The sequence below is a fragment of the Toxotes jaculatrix genome, chromosome 3 (assembly GCF_017976425.1).
Source record: "Toxotes jaculatrix isolate fToxJac2 chromosome 3, fToxJac2.pri, whole genome shotgun sequence".
Lineage (NCBI taxonomy): Eukaryota > Metazoa > Chordata > Actinopteri > Toxotidae > Toxotes > Toxotes jaculatrix.
In genome coordinates, this window is record NC_054396.1 from 21,774,066 (window position 1) to 21,797,507 (window position 23,442).

A 23,442-nucleotide genomic window follows, 5' to 3' on the forward strand; every position below is an offset into this window, starting at 1 on the left:
TAAATATAAGAAAGGCATAACCGCTTATACAGGATGGAAGTTGTTGGCAAACAAGGCTTTGGCAGAAGCATAGGCGAGAATACCTAATATCTGGTGGAGAATCTGAGCTGCATCCTTTGTGGAAGACCAGCAAACCTTGAACACCTGCTACCAACCTGCCAGTCAAGCCTTGCTGATGGGGAGTTCATGTGGAGGCACAACCAGATCCTGGCTGCAGTGACTGTGGACCTGAAGAAAGAGGGAAAGAAGAGGAACAATAATATGAAACCAAAGGCCCCTACTTCATCAGATTTGTAAATCTAGGAAAAAAACAGGAGAGTGGATATCAAGAAAAAGCTACATTTACCAAAATACCAGCTCAACATTTGGGCCACATGTAGTTCAGTGGTCTGAAGCAACAAAATAATTGATATTCCTCAAACGAACTTGAGAGGAGAGGAGCAGGCCAATGAAAGAAAGCTTGGGAAGTACCAAACACTCATCCTCAGATGCCAACATCAGGGATGGCAGCCATGGAATCTCCCAGTGGAAGTAGGCTGCAGAGGATTTCCAGGGCAATCACTTCTTTTCATAATGTGGATCAGTGAGTCCACCCAAAAGAAGCTTATGGCTAAAATCACCAAGCAAGCAGAGTCAGCGTCCAGGTGGCTGTGGCTGAAACACAATGGATGCTGGAACAGCATTGCTGTCGGTTTAAGGAACACTCCTGCACTGTTCCAGTGTTTGATGAATAGAGTTGTGTCATTCTTTGCTCATGGTTCTAACACCATGAGCAATTTACTCAGAAAACTGACCCTTGTTTAATAGAACCTTTGAATGTATACTTTGGGTGTTAAAAACTCTCTGGCTCAGGGATCAAACCCCAGAACTCAAAATCCAGAATAGTTCTCTTACTTACTCTGCTTTATTAACTCATATCTGCAAATCTTCCAAGCAGTTCTCTGACACCATGTGCTACTTCATCAGACAACTGACCCTTATCCCAGAGCCTTTGAATATTTATTTTGGGTGTGGGACTCTGTTGGGTGTTTGGGTGTTGGAAATTCAGAGAAAAGTGTAAGAATTGCACCCAAGATCTCAAATCTCAAGAATAGTGCTCTTTTCCCCTCTGCTATTAGAACAGACACACTTAATTCACACTCAATTCCGCAGTGATTCTGACTCTCCATTGGACATCTGGCTTCATTCATTGGCATAGTCCAACAGTCCACTGTTGGTGGTAAGGTGTGTGTGTGTGTGTGTGTGTGTGTGTGTGTGTGTGTGTGTGTGTGTGTGTGTGTGTGTGTGTGTGTGTGTGTGTGTGTGTGTGTGTGTGTGTGTGATTCAACTCTCTGCTGACTGTTACCCTGCCCCACCTGTTCCCCTGTGACAACAGACCAGACCTCCCCTCTACAGGCCATCCAGGACAAGCTGGTGGATGGACAGATGAACTGATCACAGACAAACAGATGAACAGACTGAGAGAAAGATGAGGAATGCTTTACAGATGTGACATTTGGGTTTTGAAAAGATTTCAATCAACAGTCAGATGAGTCATAATTATTATTATGGAGTTTTATCCTTTGGTGCAACTGTAAATCAGGTTATTGATAAGCACCTGCTAAGCCACTTAAAAAGTCATTGGACAATGACCCGTCTGCCGCCTGGCAAGTGATACAGATATATCCACTGCTATACCACCAGACCTCGGAACCATTTCTTTCCTCAGGCTTTGAGGTTACTGAATTCATTCTGCACACTCCACCATAAAAAACTGTTTTATTTTTATGGCTTGGTTATTTGTTTTTGTAACGTTTTTTTGTCATTAGCACATAGGGAGTACATAAATAATTTTGTCATACAATCTTGTGTTGTATAATGATAACTCAATTTAATCTTGAAACTTGACTCTAGAATCTTGACAAGTGGTCAAAATGAGCAGAGAAAGATACAGATGGATAGGCCACAAAACACACAAATAGACAAGCAGACAATAATAGATTTAAAAAATATGGAATAATTTATTCCCAAAATATAAAAGACAGACTGTGCAGTGAACAGACTGTAGACAGACACACCACGCTGCTCCCTAAACACCCGAGGACAAGGATAATAATGAATGAGAACTTGGGGGTGATAATGAGAGGTCAAACAGAAGAATAAGTCTCAGGCTTGTACACCTGTGGCCCACCTTCTGCCATCTAAACCGCCCAGCAACCATTTTTTTAACCCCCACAACATTCAGTTACTCTCATTATAGACTCCTGAATAATGTAAAGGTATATATGCATGAGGGATCCAAGCAGAGGAGAGGAGACAGCGCTGAGGGATGGAAGGATCTACATAATAGGGCTATCTCTCGCTCCATCTGGTCATGGGTTTATAATCTTTCCCTCCTCCTTCTTAATGCCAGTCTATCTGTTTGTCTGACAGACCATCAACAATTTGCTCTCTAATAATATTCTCTCTATATAGTATGCACTGTCTTATTTTGTGATTAAGACAGAATAATAAATACTGACTGTGTGTATAAGAGTGAATACAAGTGTATTTGTCTCTATTTGCGCATTTCCGTTTGTAGGAACTGACGTGAGCAGCCTCAGGAGAATTAACCAGGCGTCTGCCACCTGACCCCATTGACTCTGACCATCCTGGGCTCAGCTGATACACGTGCCGTGTAGGCCTGACATGAGGAGGACAAAAAAGCAGGAGCAGTGGGAGGAGGCTGAGGACAGAAGGACCAGCAGGCAATGAATGATTATGATGACTAGGGCCATCTTGCTGGCTTCAGCCCCCCTCCCCAGCAGAAACCCTGGCCTTGGCCCTGGCTCTGGCTCCCACATGGACGAGTGATCTGGCTCGGGTCGGCGTGGGTGAAGTGTCACCACCAGGCAGGGTCTGGCCTGTCAGCTGTTGGGGATGACAGGAAGAAAGGAGAGGAGAGAGGAGGAGTGGAGAAGAGAGGAGAAGAGAGGAGAAGAGAGGGAACATGTAGGTAAGAGGGGGCGATATACAAAAGGTGACAAGAAATAAATCATGAAAGATAATTGGTAATGAGAGTGAAATTGTGAAAAGACAACAAAGGGAATAAGAATGGAGACACACTGGAGAGAAAGGATAATATTAGAGGAAGCAGACTGAAACAAAAAGTAAAAAGGAGCAGGTTTTATGGAGGTGTCATATCTGCCAGGCCTTATGCAACCTACAGAGCTCATGCAGATCACACAGCTCCTGGGAAAGTAGGATAAAAGGTCCCAGCTAATGCCTTGCCCCTTCTTGACTCGGTATAGTAAAGTGAGCAAATAATTGGAGAAAAAAAATTCTCTCATGGGGATTAAGAATCTGTCAGGTCAACCACTGTACAGTGGAGAGGGTAAGTGAACAGGGTTGCAAAGGGTAAATGTGTAGGATTAAAGTTGTGGCATCTTTTCACAGAGCTGTTGGAACTGTCAGATCACTCTAAGGCAGCGATTACTTAACTTAGCAGACTGAGCGGAGGGGGGGGGGGGGGGGGGGGCAGTTGGATATAAGAAAGACCTGCAGGTCCTCCACAGCATGGCTTAAGAGAAACACTGATTCTAAATGGAGAAGAGAAACACAGAAAGGTTTCATACTGATGATCCTGAGGTTGAAGTACATTTTTCTTTTTTCTTTTTTTTTTTGTTCCTAAGCAATGATCATTTTCCCAAACAAGGTCTTTTTGTGTCCACTCACACTGGAACATGGCACAGCGAATTTGTGAATTCTCTCAAAATAGGCAGTACTTGAAGACTGCTTTTGCATTTTGTGTGCCACAACTAATATTATAGCTTTCTATACATTCCAGTACTATCTGTATCCTGAAAAGGTAACAACTCCCTAGAAAGTTCACAACTCGTCAGCAGTACAAATCTGAGGGTTGTAATTCATCAAAGCTGATCTCCAAGTGAAAACATTACACAATACATAGGATGTTTTCCAAAGTTTTGGCTGCAGCTTTGAACTGAAAATGTCAAAATGTCCATGCATTACTTTGAAGTGAATCTTCCTGAGATAATGTGAGTTTATTAATTGGAGAGGGTTACATGTTGTAAAAACTTTGGTACAGCTCAGTGGGTCATACATTCAGACAGTCATTCAGCTAGCCAGAAGGTCAGGTCAGCTGATTTTCTGTGTAACAGTCCTGCTGGTGTGATTAAAGGCGCTCTGACAAAGACGCTGAAAGGCGATGAAGGGGGGCAATGGCCAGCTGTCACACAGAGGGACCATAATGGCCATCGTCTGAGCCTGTTTCTGCTGTGACTTCAGCCTCCTGCTAACTGACTAGTCGTCTTTTTGTTAACCTGTCACAGAGCTGGTTGACAAGATGAGTTAGATAGGACATTGTTGTCACAATCAAAGGTTTAGTCTGGATTGATTCACTGAATGGGAAAGTCACTGAATGCGTACTAGATGTAGATTACATTGATGGACTTACATTTACATTTGAAATAAAAGATCATGATGTGATTAAAAAAATACATTGATTGTTTGATCGTTTGCAAGATTCGTCAGCACAACATTTTAGTTCATGCATGCACAGAAGTAACAGAAGTCACACATTCCATACACGGTCCAATAATATACAACCACAATGTAACAAACAGATCTGATGCTCATTCTTTCAGCAAACACCTTTGCTTAACGCTGTTTCTTTTCTTCATTCTTCCTAGTAGATAATGAATTTTAATTGAATTTGAAATGTTAGAATTTGTGTAAAAAGGAAAAGTTGAATAACTTTAAATTCCCCAAACACTCTGTCTTCATGTTGATTCATTAATCTTTTCAGGATGTGGAACTGTGTTTCTAAGTTCTTCAACAGTCGCTCAAGAATAGGTCATGGTAAATAAATAAGTAATTTTCAAGCAGGGATGTGACTGTGTTGTTGGAAATATCGTGCTTTTTCTCCTTCTTTTATTGTTTGTGAAAACAGCACAGTTGGCAGCATGTGACTTGCTCCTGACACTGACACAGCAAGTGATGACTCTTGGCTTCTGTGTCACCAAACTGTCGCACCCCCTGATCCTCTGCACCACATCAGAACAATTAGTGGCCCCTGGCCCCTTGCTTTACACATAAAGAGGGAAACCTGTGTTCCCCACACACAGAGGTGGTAGCTGATGCCTCCTTGGCTCTTCCATAGCAGGAGCAGTAGGTAATGACTCCTGTCTGCCACGGTGGACCTTAATTTGTTATTGTAGCAAAGCAGCTGTGCAGCATGCTGCAGAGAGCAGGTGGCAGCCTGGCAGGAGTAGAGAATGGGGGGCTGGATGGGAAGGGGAAGGAGGGGGAGGACAGGAGCGTGTGGCATATGTGGGTGGCTGTTGGGGTGTGTGTGGGGGGGGATGGAAAGATAATGATGGCTCTGTGTGTGTGTGTGTGTGTGTGTGTGTGTGTGTGTGTGTGTGTGTGTGTGTGTGTGTGTGTGTGTGTGTGTGTGTGTTGGGGGTGGTATAGCTCACAACCTTCTCAGCCAGCATCCAAATATTATGCTTGTAAAGAAGAATAACACGTGAGTCCCTGGATGGAGTCCAGATCCAGTGTGACTGTGTAAGTTTAAGTGTCTGCAGAGTTCTCCATGAGTTTAATGATGAGCGACACACCGAATATTTAACTTTAGTTTTATATTTTATGCCCGATTATACTGTCCTACATTTTAAAGTGCAGCACTAACTCATCCCTTAGGGCTGAGTATTATTGCCTACAATGCATCGTTTTTAGTTTAATTTAGTTTAGTTTTTAGCTTGTTTTAATGACAATTTGTGGTGGCATTCCAGGCTATAAATTAAAAAATAAAAAATCAATACACCAATAAGTCGTGGTCTTAGACGATTTTGCTCAAGGCAATGTAAGTGTGTCTGCTGTGAGGATTATGTGAGCTGAGCTCTGGTATCTTATTGTTGTCGCAGTTAATCATTACTGAGAATACCGTTTCCCTGTTGTTGCGGAGCGTTATTGTCTTACTGATTAAATGCTTACAATTAGTACCGCCCACTCAAATATTCTGCGCTGCGCTGGAGACTAGATACCTGATGCCTGCTGATGAACCGGATCGATATCGCCTCCTGCAGATTGCGTGTCACTCTCTTTCATTAAAAAAGTGTTTTAATCCAATAGAGACTCTGCCGAATTGTAACTGGAGGACTTTTAAAGACTAATCGTATCAGTCATTTTGCCAAGAGGACGAAAACTCAAAAATAACGAGGGAGCATGGTGGGAATGCCGGGTGTCTTAAATTGTAAGTAAATTTTAAATTATGCTTAACACGCTGAGCAAAATGAAAGCATCACACCTGAATTACTTTTACCTGACATATTTTTCCAAAGCACCTATATTGTTGCACCTGCGCACAATGATGCACTATGCTGAGTCATAACGAATGACCCATATGTCCTCATTTTTGTGTTTTACATAATTAAACACCAGCATCTGAGCCTAAGAATGGTCTTTGCTTGGTAATGAAAACATAACAGAACTTGGCTGCATCTCCATAATGTGGAAAGAAAAAAAAAATCTCCGCTCTATTATTTTCAGATTCTTGTCCCACAGAGAGGGCTAAGTCTTCAGAAAAGACCTTAAAATGTGTTGCTTCAGATCATATGAAATCATCATAATGACCAAACAAAAACTCAGTCGTCCCTTTGTCTGCTGAGATCTTACGCTCATTAGGATCCATTAAAGAGTGAGAATAAACTATGCATAACACATACTCTATTGAATGCATTATCCCTTATATAGCCCCCACAAGACAGCTATTATGCTCCTATGTGATTGAATAGCAGCTTTCGGTCTATGTGTCTTTTCAGTGGAGGATTTGGAGCCCTTAATCCACCAGGCAAAGTTTTTTTTTTCCCTTTTTTTCTGTCTTTCCACCATCTGGAGTTTGCCGCTTTTCAAGACAAAAACACCAGGCACTGTGAAACCAGGCTGGAGCTGCTGCTTGATGCCAGGAGGAGGTTTTCTCCCTTTTTTCCTGTGGTTTCTTCCTGCTTTACACCAGAGGTCAATAGTACAGTCCTGCAATGCAAGTGGGGGCAGTGGAGTCTGAGGGCTTGACTGTAGGTTCCAATGTGTCACTCGAGGACTCCACTTGATCCCCTTACCACCACAGAATAACAAATTATCGCATGACAAAGAAATGACTATAACGCTGATGGCGATGTTGTGGTGATGGTGATTATGATGATGATGGAGTTACAGTGGCCACCAGGGAGCAGCAGAGGGTGTACTGTAATATGAAACCATAAACATGATAAATGCTGGGTTTGAAAGAAATTCAGATTTTGGAAAATTTGTTTACTCCAAAAAAGATAAACAATGTGTATTTCCCTGTTTTTCCATAATTGTTGTTTAGTTGTACTATGTGTTGTGATATTATGCAGAAAGCTAAATAGTCCTCTGGGAAGCTGGGATGCTGTGTGTACATTGGGAGAAAATGTGTTAAAGATCATGTAGTCTCAGCATCGCTCACACTAGTCAATCATTTCCATTCTCCCTTGATTCAATTAGCTCTACTCAAAAACATGTGGATAATTTGGAACCCCTGATAATTTTCCCTTTTGCCTTTTCCCTTCTTTTCTTTGGGGTGGGTTATAGAGTCAGATTCCAATCCTATGACATTAAAAGGGGAAATAAACGACAAAGGGGCCCTGCAGGTTTGCATTAGAGACCTAATTGGTTTTGGCTTGAGTGGGCTGTTAGCGTTGCCAGACGTGGGCCCTTTGTGTTTTGCCATGTGGGAGAATTTGCCTGTGTTGGAGGTAGAGAGAGGTGCCTGCAGAGCTTCTCTGAGTCACCCCTGCACAGTTTCTTGTCTTTGTGGGTTGTTTGTACACATGCATGTGTGCGTCTGAGAATGTGTTCATATGCATGTGATGTGTTTTTTTAGGTACGTATGTTGAAACAGCATACGCTGGTGCTTTAAATGGGTTTCCATGTTATTTGTCTGTTTTTCTGTGTGCCGCAAAATGCTTGCTTCTTTGTGTTGCTATGTGTCATGCATGAACTTGGCTGGGTTTTTATAAAATGCGTGTGCCTTGGTGTGTGTTTGTGTGTTCGGCTGTGAGCCCAGTATCCTTCTCACTCCCTCTGGTCTCTGCGTGGGTCTTTTCCACCAGCACTACCACCTGTTAGTGTTTTACTCAGGCCTCAGGGCTACAATGACTGCAGAATCTTCCAGATTTGCTCATCAGGCCCAGCAGATCAGCTCCCTTACCTCAAATCTGGCTCCCATTTCCTATCAGAGGACCAATCTGAGCTGGATTCCCCGGTGCAGTTTAGCTGAGTCAAGATGGTGCGCAGTTGAACTGGTTCGAATTGAGCTGAGTTTGATTAATGACTCATGAGCGACAACATTTTATTCAGTGTGCTGCACTGCTGGATCACACTTAAGTGTTTGCTAAGTGTGGTTTTAGTGGGAAAAGAGATGTTTAAAGACTGGGTTTATGGGGTCATTTTTGTTGCCCAATGCTCCACATGTAAGAACCACAACAAAGAATCTGGCATCTTCTGTTTGAGTAATAATATGTGACGAAATTACATTTTAAACAGGCTTTAATTGCAAGTGTCATAGATCTACTGTTAGTGATCACATGCCGTGAAAAGTTTGAGTCTAAGATTTAAATGAACCCTAATTGTAATGAAGCGTTTACTACCCAATGACAGGAAATGAAAATATATCATCTCTGCAGCCTATTATCAAGTTCCCTTATGTTGAATCCCAAACCACTGCAAACAACATCATCAGTCTTTTCAAACAGATAGGATTTGTCATGTTCCGTGTTTCGTGAGACCTCTGAGCTTTCTGCCCCGTTGTCTGTTTCCAATTCAGCACACTGCGTTCCCCTGTGTATTATTTCAGATAGTGTGGCAACCTGAAGTAAAGCTTAAAAAAAGAGAAAGAGAGGAGTGACCGAACAGTTGAAGGAAAAAAAAACAGTGAGAGAAGGAGGGTAGAAAGGGATTAACTGTCAGAGAGAATGTGAAGCTAATTGAAGCCAGTTTTGCACAGCTGTTTCTTGTTGCTGTGCAGCACTGCACGGAGCGGCTGGGAGGACAGGATCCAGATGTGATCTTGCGCCGAGGATCACCCGCCAATAACAATCCTCAGAAATACCAGCCATACAGGAGACGAGGGCTATTAGAGTGTCCGTGCTTGCCTAGCCCCTGACAAAACATCACTTCTCCACCTCTGAAAGATAACCCAGCTCTGTGCTTTCCACTTTTGATTGCAGGTCTCAGCTCGGCTCCCAAGCGTTGTTAACACTGTTATTTTCTTATACTGCCAGCCACTGCCATGATCTCTGTATTCAGGTGTCACTAGGCAGCGTAAACATTGCTTTGACACATTTGACTATTCTAAAATGGTGGCTCACAGGGTTCGAGAGTGGTTTTGCATATTTGTCATATGGCTTTAGAAACACTCAACCAAAAGGGATTAACACTTCTTTTGTGTGATCCTCTGTTAAAAGTGTTTCATTTAAATCATCATGGAAAAAAAACATGTATCCTTCACTGGGATGGCGGGATGCAGGTCCCATGATTGTGTGCAGGCATTTATTCGCTCCTCTGCTTTAAGTGGAGGGACGTTGGATGGGAACAAAAGGCCCCAGTCACTTCAGAGTGGTCAGGCAAAGAAAGAAAAGCAAGTGAAGGGAACTTATCACCACATTATGCTTTTTTAATGCCCCGTTTCTCTGTTCCCAATCCTCATGCCCACCCCCCACCCCCACTCCATCATTCCCACTTGGCTCAGACAAAGAGGAGTTAGTATTGGTTCCCCCTTTTCTCCATGCCTTCCAGGGTTACTCCAGCACTTCTTTCTCACCTCCTGCTTCTGTCTCACGTTCAGCATGGCTCCCTCCATCCCTCTTTGTTCTTTCTTCTTCCTTCCCTTGCTGTCTTTTTGTGGTTGTCCCCTTTTCTGACTGCATTTATCTGTCTTTATCCCTCTCTCCAACCCCACTTGTCTGTCACCGGGAAAAGCTGACATCCAGCTGTGTACGAGTTCTTATTGAAGATGCAATGGGAAGTCTCAGTCCATGGTTTGACAGTGTATGGGCAATAGCACACTTCTATCACTTCTCCCCCATTTTAATAGAAAGTTTCAGGAGACATTGCTTCTTTTGTCAGTAATATTTCTGTATACTGAAAGAATAGGTGTGTTTTATGGGATTATAAAATTATCATCAATTATCCGCAGAAGGAAATGTAATGTTTATGGAAAGCATATGTAACAACCCAGCAAATGCTAAGACCCAGATAATCACTGTTTCACATCCTCACATAATAATGAGAATGATGTGTGGCCTTGGCCTAGTCTCGCTTTATCTGACACACAAACACAAACGCACCCACACACACACACACACACACACACACTGTGAATGTGACACAGGATCTTAGCCTAAGCCAATATCACTGGCGAGCTCTTCTCCCCACGTGTCAGTTGTGAGTTTTATAACTTTTGTCAAGTTCACCTCATCTGTCCCATCTCTGATTTCACTCCTGCTGGGCGTTGTGCTGTCAGAGGACAAGGCCTGCACTTCTGCTACACACATTAACTTGTATTGCACGTTGTCTGCTCTTGCTCCCAGGGTGGAATGTGTTCTGGGTGCTGTTGTTTATGTGTCTTGTCCTCAGCTGGTGTCTCTGCTTGTTGTCTTTGCTTGTTTGTCCTAACGGAGTACTGCAGCGAGATGTCATACCCGTGGCGGATCTGCAAAGCAACAGCAGAGCAGGTGCTGCCACAGTCCCCTGTTGTTGTTCTGTTAGGAGATATTTGTACGATTTGGTCCACAAAACTAAGCAGGAACAACTTTGAAGGCAGGAGGAGGTTTGCTTTAGTTTGTTGTGTCTTGAAAAAAAAGAACATCATAAGTAAAACTGTAAATACACCCCCCTCTCCATGACATTCAAACACATAAATTGCAGCACTGACAAGTCCAAACATCCCTGAGGCTTAACCTTGGGAAATGCCAACACATGCCTCTGAATGTGTGTGCGCGTGTGTGTTTGTGTGTGTGTGTGCAAATGTGGGTGGGGGTGTGTGAGCAAAGCCAGCCGTTATCTTCCCTCAGCTTTAATTGAGCCCTTCAGAAATCCCCAAAACTATTACACGCACACACAAACACACACAGAGAGTAAAGCCTGGAGGCTCTATCTCTGCCTGGCCAGGTGTTCCCGGCTCTGCTGCCAGATGAACCACCTGCAGATCACAGGTGTGGCCATCGCCAGGGAAGAGAACAACACAGCTGCTCCTGCAGCCTCAGGGAGCGAAAAAGAGAAATGGAAGGTTTATATAGAATCAACTGCTGGCAGCAGGAGACTTCACACACATCAGGCAAAAACACACAGTATAAAGTAACATAATATTGTAGGTGGTGTTGTCATCGCCTGCCTTTCAGAAAAGACAGCCTCTCCTTTCGGATACTTCTGGCGATGTGCTTTTAATTGAAGCAGCTGGATCTGACATGATCGCGAATTGTTGTGACTCTTGCCACAGCAACTAACTCTAGTTAGTAGTGAAATAATATTGAAAACAGAGAGCAGTATTCATTCTATTGTGCTCTATGATTTTTTGGCTCCTGTCTTTTAAAACTTAATTTATTGCTCCCACTAATGACATCTTAAGTCTAATCTCATCTACAAGCAGATAACCAAATGCAGGGACAAAACTGTAACAATAACATTGACTAATACTGCACATTCTGTCTTTGTTTTTGGATGAAATAGAGGTCATTTTCAGTTTAATCCATTTTTTAATAATCATTTAACCATGCTTTTTAAAATGTATGATTTGTATTAATGAGTAGTGACAGTGGAAACAAGTTCTGAAGGTATTAGTTTGTCTCCTTCGAATGACACCCTTCACAGGCTTGTGTTAACCTATAAATGATGTGATTGATTCATTTCAGATTTAAACTATAATTAATTCCCTATTTTAAAAAAAAAAGAAAGAATATGGCAAGTTACACATGTTTTACTGGACAGCTGTTAACAATATACAGTCTTGTCAATAAAATAGGCCTGTTGTACTGAGAGGAATGTCCAGTGTGCAGCTACTCACTGTATGTGTTACGTCTGTGTGTGGGCTTGTCCATGGCCTAGCGAGCGTACACTTTGTTTTATCACACAACTTCTCCCAAACATGGGCTTGTTTATGAGAACGATTCATGTTTATGTGCCGACAATTGGGTGAGGCTGGCAACAAGGAGCAAGTTCTGATCCGTGGTATCATTTTCCAGTTAACAAAATTGGTGCGTTTAAGGATTTAATTGTGAGTGCCATAGATGAGTAGCCCTGACAGTGTATCTGGTACATAGGTTAAACAAGAGAGCGGCTGGAGAAACTTTGAAAAGTGCGTGGTTGTTGAGTATCGTTTAAGGGGAGTTATTGGTGAGAAGGGTTTGGCGTCTGGCTACGCACTTGGCCTCCCTGTGTGGAAACTTTAGGAAGATGCAGCCAAGTGAGCGTGTGACCCACTGCTCATAAATTTTAAGCACACATGCAGCCACTCTCTCATTCGGTCCCTCTCATACCAATACACAAACACTTTCCCACTCACTTTCCCTCTCACTCATACATGCATTTCTCTCCCTCCTCCATACCCGCACTCCGTACATTTACTCATCTCTTTTTGTCTCTGTCTCGTATTTATACACATACACACACTCGTTGCACCCGAAGAGCAGCCGTGTGTCTCCCCTCTGTGTGCCGAGTGTAATAGGAGATCTGAGGGTTTTCCGTGGGTGAGTAGGCGGGTCAGGCCTTACTTAAACTAATGGCTCCCAGCAGTGTTGAATAGCCAGACACACTGGAGCCGAGGCCTGAGGTTTTGGAATGCCACTGCCGGCTCAATGCCTGCCTTTCATCGGCACAGAGTGAAGGAGAAAAAGAGAGAGAGAGTAAAAAGAGAGGGAGAAAATAAGAGAAAGGAGGGGGAGGAGGAGAGAGAGGAGAATACGGGACCCATTTGTTATGGGTGATATGAGGATGCCTGAAAAGGAGGGCACAATAGTCATGGAATGGAAGGACAGAGGGGGGCAAGAGTGGGTCGGTGGACTGTGGGGAAAGAGGGGAGGGGAGAGGCGTGTTTGGGCTAGTGGGATGTCAGGAGGGGGTAAAGTACCAGTCAGTGGTTGTTTTGTGTCAGAGCACCATGGGACTCTTCTGACCAGCCACCCAATTGTTTTTAATGTCTTTGAGATGAGATGTGAATGAGCCTTCAGAGAATCAATATCGTTTTGAACTGAGGCCATGTCCAAACTAATACAAATCATTTTAAAGTGGATCATTTTTTCTTTAAGTAACTAACAACATTAGTATTTTTGACCAACAAAATCTTGGTACTCAAAACACTTAACAATAACCAACACATCATTTTTGGTGCTACGATGTGATGTGATACAATTTGTGTAAACACAGCTTGCATGCTTACTTAACACGGTACATTTAACGTTCTTTGTGAAGTTATTGGCCACTAGTCAGGCTCTCTAGAAACACTTTGATGAGCATGTTTCGTTTTGATCTCGTGGTCTGCTAGCATGCACAGGAGGATGCAAATACAGTTGGTGGCACATGCCAAGAAATGCAGCATCATATCAGCAAAGGGCAGAGATGAAGAGGAAGACAACTGCTAGCTAATTTAAACAATGCATGTTTTAAAAAACATATGTTTTAACCAAAACTGACGCACTATGCGAAACATCAGAGATGCACATGACTTCCAGCTTTACTGTCAGCCAATATCAGCTCTTATAAAAAATCCAAATGACCAAAATGGTTTCTAAATAAGCTCCATGAGAGGTATACACGAAGATAACTGTATTATATTTTATTTGTTTTTCTAGGCATAGTTAATATGGGTGATAATATACAAGAGATTTGTGCGATTTGTCTCCAGTCGAGTCTGTGCTTAGTTTAACGTTGGATTGTTACAAGACCCTAAAAAGTGGTTTAATTGCGTGTCATAAATGCTGTTTGCTATTCAGGGAAGATCAGACTTGATCAGAAGTTGTGCAAACCTCTGACCACAGACGCAGATATCTCAATACAACACCTATGCTTGGCTGTTTTGAAACACAAACTAAGTTAAAACAGAGAGAAGCAAAGAATTTGTTCCCTGAAAACTAAGTCTATGTCGTCGGACATGTTTGTAAAAATCGTTTATCCATCCAGCCACACTACTAATCAGAACCATTTTGTGGTTTGCCAACTGCTATTTAACTAAAAGTAGAGGAAGAAGAATAGATTTAAATGTTTTTTTCTGTTTCTCTGGTATTTGAGGTTGGTGAAGTAGAAGCAACTTTGTGTGTGTGTGTGTGTGTGTGTGTGTGTGTGTGTGTGTGTGTGTGTGTGTGTGTGTGTGTGTGTGTGTGTGTGTGCGTATGGGATGGTGATGTTCCAGGAACCTCATCCTTCCTCTCGCCACCCTCCAATAATGTTTAAATTTCACTGTCCAGAACCAGCACATACAGTAAACAGTGCTTTATGCTATCTGTTTTTCGTGCATATGATCTATCGTTTATCAGACCCTGCAGATAGAGAGAAAATGGCCCTCACTTTAGCCTTGATTACTACCGAGAAGCATCTTATTTGATCTCTAACTATGTTTCTTCTGGGTTTTTTTTGTTTTTTTTTAACAGTAAACGGTCTTCCAGACAGACATGGACCTGGAAAATGACGTGTCCCTATTAGATAAATGTGCTGTAGATGTAATGGAAAATGTGGCCATGCGAGATCAGACAGGGAAATCTATGGCTGCATCGGATTAGTCAACATCAGGAGTCTGAACAGTGATGAGATGGAGGGAAAGAGGGGAAGGAGAGGGAGGGGGAACCATGCTGGTAAGATGGTTTGGTGGGAAAAATAGCAACAAAGCAAATAATTACCCAAAAGAGACATTTTTATCAGATATCTAGAAAGAGGCAGGGAGAGAGGAGAGACAGAGACCAAAGGACCTTGACACATTAAACCAGTGTTTTTCAGGCGCTGTTGAGCAGTGTGTGTTGCGTCTGTAGTGGTGGTTTTTGCTGTGTGACTCCAGTTAGGTCTTATTGGCAGCCATGTGGCCCCTTTGGCATTGTGATCGGTTGTTTAGCCCAGCAAACCAGTGATTTAACCCATTTGGTGTGGTCTCTCAGCATGCATCTTTTCATTTTCCACAACCAAAAAAATGATGGCCTGACAATGCAAAATTTCACTGTTCCAGTTGCCACTTATGCATATTCTTATTTTGTACTTTGATCATATCGCAGCACAGACAACAGATTCACAGAGGTGTGAAATTATGGGGGGGGGGGGGGTTTGTTTATCTTTTGCTCTATGACTGAGCAGTTTATTCCACACTTGTGAGTGCAGAGCGTACATGTTTAGTAGCAGTTGTCTGGCCATCACTCGTCTTAGTGGCATGTTCAAGCAAAATGTATGTAAGTTGTCTTGAGGTCATACAAAGCATGCTTTATTTGTTCTAGTGCTTGTTGTGTCAGGGCCCTACAGAGATCTCCTGGCCAGTGAAGTTGAAGTTGGTGGGAATCAGGCCAGAGAATGAGCTGCTCTGGCTCGCTTTCCACTCTATATGACGACAAAGAAGCTTGATAACTGATAAGGCCACATTCACGTCGCAGACACAGCCAGCACATGCACATAAAATCTCACAAACATTGACTTAACATCGTGTGAAGTGGGAAAGCTTCTGACTGTAGGAAGCTGTGGCTGGGAAAAGAATACAAAGCGGAACCATAGTGTTTTTTTTTCCAGCTTATGAAAATCTCTGTCATCATTTCACACTGATTTGGCAGCAGCGCTCCCAGTGAAATCCCATCACTCAGATTACTCTTTCAAAGTCCTCAGTGAGTGCTGAGAACAAAACTCTCTCTCCATGTGTGAGTTGTATTGTTTTATGTAAATGAATCTGATTCCAGTCGCACAGTGCGTGTTGAAGGCAGACTCTTACTGTTTTCTTCAACACCCAGCAGCGCTGATGAGGAAAAGTGGGGTCCCGCTGCAGGGGTAAAAAAAAAACAAAAACAAAACATTAGATATGTCTGTACTTTCTATATTGCAGAAATCTACAGGTCTGGGGTCATCCGGGGCTACATTATGTTAGCCAATCAAATGTTAGCAAACTGTCTACACAAAAAAAAAAACAAAAAAAAAAACCCTGAAGCATGTACTTTGTGTTGTACTGATTTGTTGCTGCTTGCAGGTGGAGGGCAAACGTGTTGCTGCTGTGATTCAGTTTCTAGAATTATGCAATCCAAGCTCAAAGCAGTGTAAGCCACCAGTCTAATACCTTTGCATTTGTCAAGCCTTTAAACCTTTAAATCTTTTTTACCTGTACTCTGTTGCAACATGCAAACACCAGAAGAGCCCCTTGTTGTTGTTTTTGCTGTATTGCTATTGTTAGCTTGAAGGCCCAGCTAGGCCCCTGGCTAGCCCAGCTCCTGAGTTAATTAGCATTTTAGTAAAGCTGAGGTTAGTCATCAGTCGCCTTATAAAGGCAGACGCTCTCTCCCAGTCATGCAGCCATAGGTAGGCTACAACGGCTTATATTGTCATGATAATGACACTTAACAATACACTGTTTTCATTAGAAACATGCATCCAGGGATTCAGGAGTGTAAAGGCTGTGTGAAAGTTGAATGGATCTAGTTTGCTCTCATTTAGAAATTTGTCTTATTGGTGCACAAAATATCATATGGCTGGGGTCATCACTTTTGACTTACCTACATGAAAAACTGCTGAATAACACTGAGATATACTTGTCTTTTGTTCTTTTTCTAACTCTCTGTGCTTTTAAATGCACAAAGACACATGTAGAAAATCCATGTTGGGACTTTAGTGATTCCTATCTCGTTTAATCAGTCATCAAGTCTTAAAATCCCCTATTCCCTGTTCGCCTCCTCTCATTTTTTCAGTCTTCTCTAAAAAAAAAAAAATGCTGTTTACTTTTTCTAAAAGTGGAAGTTTGGTGAGGGAGCGTGTGAACAGAAACAGATGTTGCATATTCTCTTGTTCCGTCGCTCGCTCTCTCACTCTTGATCTCACACACATGCACACAATGGCAAACAGCTGCATGGGGCCTAAGCAGTTACAGTAAAAGGAAGCCATACAGTATGCATACATACAACATGCTGACTTTCCATTACAGAAATGATATGTATAGAACAGTGTAGTTTCATGAATTTGTCCTTGTTTGGAAACATTTTGAAGTGCAGTTCATAGACTTGAGGCTGATATGTACTTCAGAGTACTTCAAAGCTCAATTTGCAAACTGTGAAATCAGTCATAAGCACCTTTCATACCTTTAATGTTCACACGTTGGGAAAGAAATGTGGCTACTTGTGCTACCCATAAGTCCAGTATTTTATTTTCTGTAGCCTCTTCTGCTTTATGATCCCCCAGAAATATGATGGCCAGTTTTTTTTTATCTTTCCCTAAAGAGTAAGTGTTGTGGTTGTGTCATTTAGTGTCAAAATGATGCTGATCAATGAATTATTCTTTCAACAGAAAATTAATCAGTGACTATCAGTTATTTGTTACATCTTCTTAAATGTCAGTATTTACTTGCTCTTCTGTTTTGACAGCTAGGCTACTGGCCTAGCCTACCACTCACAGAATTATATGACTATATATGATATAGACTCCCACACTTAAATATGAAGTAAGACATTTAATGCCATATTTGCTTCCTATTTATATTGCCCCTACTGTCCAGAAACCTTGTATTTCCTAAAAGATTTCAATGTTTTGGAAATCAATTTTCAGCCTATGATGAAACATGGCAGAACACTTTAATGATGCTCAGTCACTGCCACCTGCCAGTGATTACACCTGGATTTAAATGTTTTGCTACCAGCCTTTGTCCATCAGTAGAGTCAGTTGCAATTCGCCACCTATTATGTGCTACAATAGCACGTGGATTACAGTATATAGCTTCAGATGCCTGGCCTTCTTCATTTCTCTATCATTCCACCCCCTCCCTCTTTCCCTCTCTCATAGCCACCTGGCCCTGCCTCTGAGCCTGCTGGCTGACCAGATGCACCCTGAATAGAGCAGGCCTACAAGGAGAGAGGAGGGGAGATAGAGGTTATTATGGGTGATTATTCAGTCAAATGTAGTTTTTGACAACCCATGGCAATGTAATAACCCACATTAAATCTTTCTATGATTAATTACTTATCACATTGGTGTGTATTTCACCTGTTTCAAAAGGACAGCCACTGAATTGTACATGACAGTAAAAAGAAGGGGTAGCACCTTCTCCTAATGAACTGTTTGTGTTTATCCGACAGCGTTTGCTTGTTTGTGTACACAGCCAAGTCTCACGCGTTGATCGTGTTCTCTCAATTGTCAGTTGTCTAATTAAAAACAGATTAATGTCTTATTTACCACAGACTTAAAATGAACTTAGCACCGTCCTCTGTACTTTCAAGAAGTAAACTGGTAGAGGGAATAATAGGCAGGAGTGAATAAAGCACGCAGGCCGCCCGATCTCAGCCAGGCTCCATTATCTTAACCTGCATTGTTTCTATGGCACCACTTGTGCGCGAGGCCAGGCATAAATCAGACAGTGATTTAAGTTTAACTCAGTGAAGATGGAGCGCAGAGGATAAGAGAGTAGAAGAGGAGAGAAGAATAACTCATTCATTCTCCTCGAGTGTCCCCCAATGGGTTGGCTGGTGAGGCAGGGCTGAGCCGACCGCATTAAGGAGCTGAGACAAAAGAGGGCATCAGTGAAAGAGCGAGAGGGGGGGGTGGTTAGTATAAAAACATTTTAAAGGGAGATCCCCACTTCTCTTGAAGGGGCAGAGGGGAGAGTGGTAGGGAGTGGGGTTGCAAAGGACCCCCCTTTGACACACACATGCAGATGCACACACACACACAAACACACACTTTTGTCTCCTTTGGCACGGTCTCTTGTTTAGCCTTTAGGTGCCAAAGCAATTAGTTATGTTAATTGCAGGGTCCATTGCCGGTGAATGTAGGTTGAATAGAGCCAGTCAGCAGTGGCTGATTGGCCAGGATCCATGGGGGAATGGGGGGTGGGGGGGTTTGTGACATCGTTGGAGCACCCGGCCCATGAAAACAGAGGAGAGGATAGTGTGTGGGAAAATAGGGGAGGAGCTTGAGCCGAAAGAGAGATATCGAGAGGGTGGGAGGCTCAGAGCTTGAGAGAGTGAGCATGAGAGAGGACGCACATTCAGTGAGAGAAAGAGAGAGCTAAATAAAATAAGTGCTACAGCGGAGGCAGATTGAGTGAAGGAGATAATAAGAGTGAGAGAGAGCGCTTCACACGAGAGAAAGAGAAACAGCTAAGACAGAAAGAAAGTAAGAGAGAGAGAGCGTGTGTGTAGTGCAGCGCTGTGCTGGTCTGCTCGGTTATCTGTCTCCATCTGGGTGCCATCTGTGTCTCTGGCTCTGGCCTTCGCCACACTGGAGCTCACATATGTGGGAATGCAAACACATGCCTGACATATGAAGGCGTGGAGTCACAGAAAGAGACAAAAAGGAAAGGATAAGAAAGCAAAACCGCACCACTGCAGCTGACTTTCTCAACGGACCGAAGAGTGGACTCTACTAGAGTGGAGGTAGGACAGAAGAAAGGGGATTTCAGTCTGGATTTTGTGTGTTTGCGTCTTTCTGGGTGTGTTTTTAGGAAATAGTGTTTATTTTTCTCTATTTGTGAGTGAGTGAGTGCATCTACTTCTGCAAACAGTGCATTTATGTGCATAGTGTGTGTATGTGTGTGTGTGTGTGTTAAATCCTAATTCCCGGAGCCGCTCTGTACTACACAGATGGTGCCTCATCCTTTCCTCTTTATCTCTTCATCTTTTCATCCTTCCTATACCTCTGCTGAGGTAGGAGGGAGGGATGAATTTGTCTGTTGGTTTTCTTTATCTGTGCACAGAAAACTTCTATTGCCATAAGCACAAAAATACTGACTATTGTAGAAAGTTTTGTATTTGTATTGATACTCAGTCGCCTTGTCTTTGAAGTTTAGAAGTATATAGTGATTCTCTACATGGCAGTAGTCCAAAATCTCCCTTTTTCTGTCTCAGTCACTCTTCTTGGTCCTTTTTCCAAATGCGCCTTAGCCCACAAACTTTTTTCGTTTCCATGTGGAAACATCAGTAGCAGGAGTTGAATTTCTGTATAAGCTGTTTGGTAATTTAGCATCTTGGGGTGTAATAGGATTAAAAAACACTTTCACCACATTTTAGTGCAAACAAAAGCAGTAATATTCCCATGTCTAGCATCCAAAACATGGATGCTAGACATTGCCACATTTGTCTGATCTACCTGGAATGGTTATGATATGTTGGACTATACTTTTTCTTTTTTACCATAAGTGAGACCTATGTGTGAACATTTAAAAAAAAAAACCCACTACCACAACCGGATAAATGAATCCTGCATTGTGATTGGCTCCATGTGTGAAAGGGGCATATCTCTCTCAGCTGTCATTTACTCAGATAGTGATCAGTTCTTCCACATGGCAAGCAGAGCAGAAGAAACTAGGTAAAGAAAAACGTGTGCATCTGCTGTACAGTGTCTCAGACATATGGGAAGAGGAGGGAAACTGCTGTGTCTGTCTTTCATGCTGTGCCTACATGTTACACAACACTGACATCAGTGGGAATCTGGATCCCAACCGAGTGCAAATGTCACATTGTTATACTATGGATAGTGCATACAAGTGGCTTGAGCCACAGCGTTGGAACACCTTTTTCTGATATCGGGAACTTGTGTATGGGGAGGATGTGGAGGGAGGAGGTGTGTGTGCAGGAGAAGCAGACAGAGAAAAGGCAGAGAGACCTGGCTAGTATCACACCAGGCCAGGCCAGTCCATCAGGGAGATAGGAGCGACTAACTGTTGACTGCACAGTCTCAAACCAGAGACCCCTGTCTGCTCTGCTGGACACTGTCACACTCCTGACAGCAGACACTGTTCTGTATCTGTGTGCGTACGAGTCTGTGTGTTTGTATATGTGTTTGTGCAAAGATCAGGGATGTGATGTCTGAGTTCATTTTATTCAGAAATTTGACCGTCATTCATTCCTGCTGGGCAGTTGCTGTTTTTGTCTCGGATTTATGTCTCTTTGAAGTTTTCAATCACACACTTGATAAGTGTATGGTTGTGTCTGGGGAAGTGAACGCGTGTGCATGTGTGTGCCAGGTGTCTTGTAGACATTGTGTCTACTGAAGCACAAGGTTACTTGTCATATAGCTTAATGTGGCTGTTTTCTTTCTGCCCTCAATCCCAGCTGTGAGTTTCTCTTCTGAAAGTGTAGTAATAAATAGAGAAACAGACCACCATGACCATTTCTCACCATGCTATTATCTGAGGAATTCATCCACAGAAGACCCCCTTTTTCAACACATACACACACACACACACACATACACACAGAATAGAGCAGCTGCTTCAAGAGTTTGATGCAGGAAGTGCTCTATTAGTTCCAGTGGCGAGGACTGTGATATCTGGCCCCAGGGGTTCAGTGAGTGGTTGTGTGTTTGAGTGTGTGTGCTCGCTTCTGTGTTTGTGTGGACATAAAAGGGTTTGGTCATTTACTCAACAGAGACCATTCAGTCACTACAAGTAGCACTTTGAAAGATTGTTTCATCACGTGCAACGTCTCCTCACTGTGTATATAGCTCTGTGTGTGTCAGTGACATAGATCTCTAAGACATAGATCTGTGTCAATGAGCATCTAACCACCTGCGCTTCCCCCTCTCCTATTCCAATCTCATTGACATTGTATGGGGGCCCCCTCTCCTTGTGCTAAGTACATGACTCAGAGGTCTGTTGCAGGGGTCTGCTGACCCTTCACTGGCCTGAGAGACCCACTCACTGACCCAAGACAAGACCTTTATTTACTGGGCTCATGTGGTCTGAGAGAATCTGCACATGCTTAAAAGGCTGTAAAGTGACGACAACTGAATTTCTGAAATGAATCAATTCAAGTTCTGAACTGAACTGAACTTAATTGGTTGCGTAGATAAAGGAGTAATAAATAAGATAAAATCTAATTGGCATCCGTGACATAGTAACAAGAAATATAGGTTCAAAAATATGGGAGAATTACAAAGTTTAAAGGGAGTTCTGAAAGGTTCAGCAGCCATTTTAAGAACAAAATGGGTTGACAATAATCTCACCGAAACACAGTTGCTAATATGATAGCAAAAACTACTACTCTGGCTACTGGTACTGGCTACTCTTTGAGTAATAATATTGAGAATATTATGTAAGGGAACCTTTAAGCTAAATTTTCCTACTTAATAGAGGAGGCTCAGATAGATATAAGGAACACTCACATTTTGTGGGCCCCTGTGAAAACACTAAACAACAAGATGCATTTAAACTTGTGTAGCTTTACTGGAACTTAACTGGAAACACAGTGCTATATTTCCAATGCAAAACCCAAAAGGCAAGAGCTGTTACTCAGGAGAACTTGCAAGAGTAAAAAAGACTGTATATGCCTGTGTTGTTAGGTGTGTGGGTGGACAAGAAATGGGTGGTGCTGCCTCTCTCGATGAATTGTCTGTCTTAGTCATTATTTTCTTTCTTTCTCTCCATCCCCTTTCCCTCTGTCTGCTTCTAAGCGAGTGCTGGCAGAAATGAGTGCATTTTCGGCAACAAAAGAAAGAAAAAAACTCCCCTCTCCTGTTATTATTTGCTTGGCTGAGACTAAAAACTTTTTTCTAAGTAGATACGCACACATCAGCATGTTGTTTATAGTAGAAAAAAATCTGCTGGAACTACAGGATAACCCACCTCACCATGAAGAAGCCTCACACATTTACAAAAAAATACACAGTGTTCTCAAACATATGTGCAGTCAAACCCATACACAAAACTTAGTGATAAGACTCTCATCAAAACACACCTCTGCCCACACATTCACAACCATACACTCATCCTCCACGGCTATCTCTGTCTCATTCTCCTCATTGTTTTGAGCACAGCTGGCCTCTTTGTTTTACTTATCTGTCTCTCTCAACGGCTGCTGAGCTCTGGTCTTCTATACAGCTGGGCTAAGCTTGTTTGGGGACTCTGTGGACTGTTCCTGCTGCTCGGCTTTAATTCAGTGTAACCCCAGAACCTCAGGGTAATAGATTAGTCTTCTGCTTGGAGAAAGGATAATGTCTGAACTATGGTTCAGTAAGTAGATCTGTTAGTGTGTACATCCATCAACTGTCATGTTTACTGTCAAGTAAACACTTCTACCTGGACAAATGTCATGTACATGTCTTGAGATGAGCCTAAACATAAAGCCTACCGAGTCACTGTACCATATCTCCCATTCTGGGTCACGAAAGGCCGTGTAAATGTCTTCTGCATGGCCCGTGGTGATAACAACATCTGGTTGGACCTGAGCCCAGGCCATTTGGCTGTTAAGGCCTCTGACACCTGGTATGAAACAGGCCCGTCTTAATGTT

General features: G+C 42.7%; 1 protein-coding gene across 4 annotated transcripts in view; it reads left to right on the forward strand.

Moving 5' to 3' along the window:
- Positions 1-6,117: 6,117 nt before the first annotated feature.
- cbfa2t2 (CBFA2/RUNX1 partner transcriptional co-repressor 2) overlaps positions 6,118-23,442 on the forward strand; it is a 34,627-nt gene continuing 17,302 nt past the window's right edge. For 2 of the 4 annotated variants that reach the window (XM_041034885.1, XM_041034888.1), the window contains exon 1: positions 19,185-19,589. Coding sequence is in view for 1 of the 4 variants with exons in the window: in XM_041034884.1 (XP_040890818.1) it covers positions 6,208-6,235 (28 nt within the window). In the remaining 3 variants the exon portion in view is untranslated. Of the gene's footprint in view, positions 6,236-9,749; positions 9,762-18,246; positions 18,252-19,184; positions 19,590-23,442 lie in introns of those variants that run through there. The other 2 variants (XM_041034887.1, XM_041034884.1) reach the window with 2 other exon arrangements.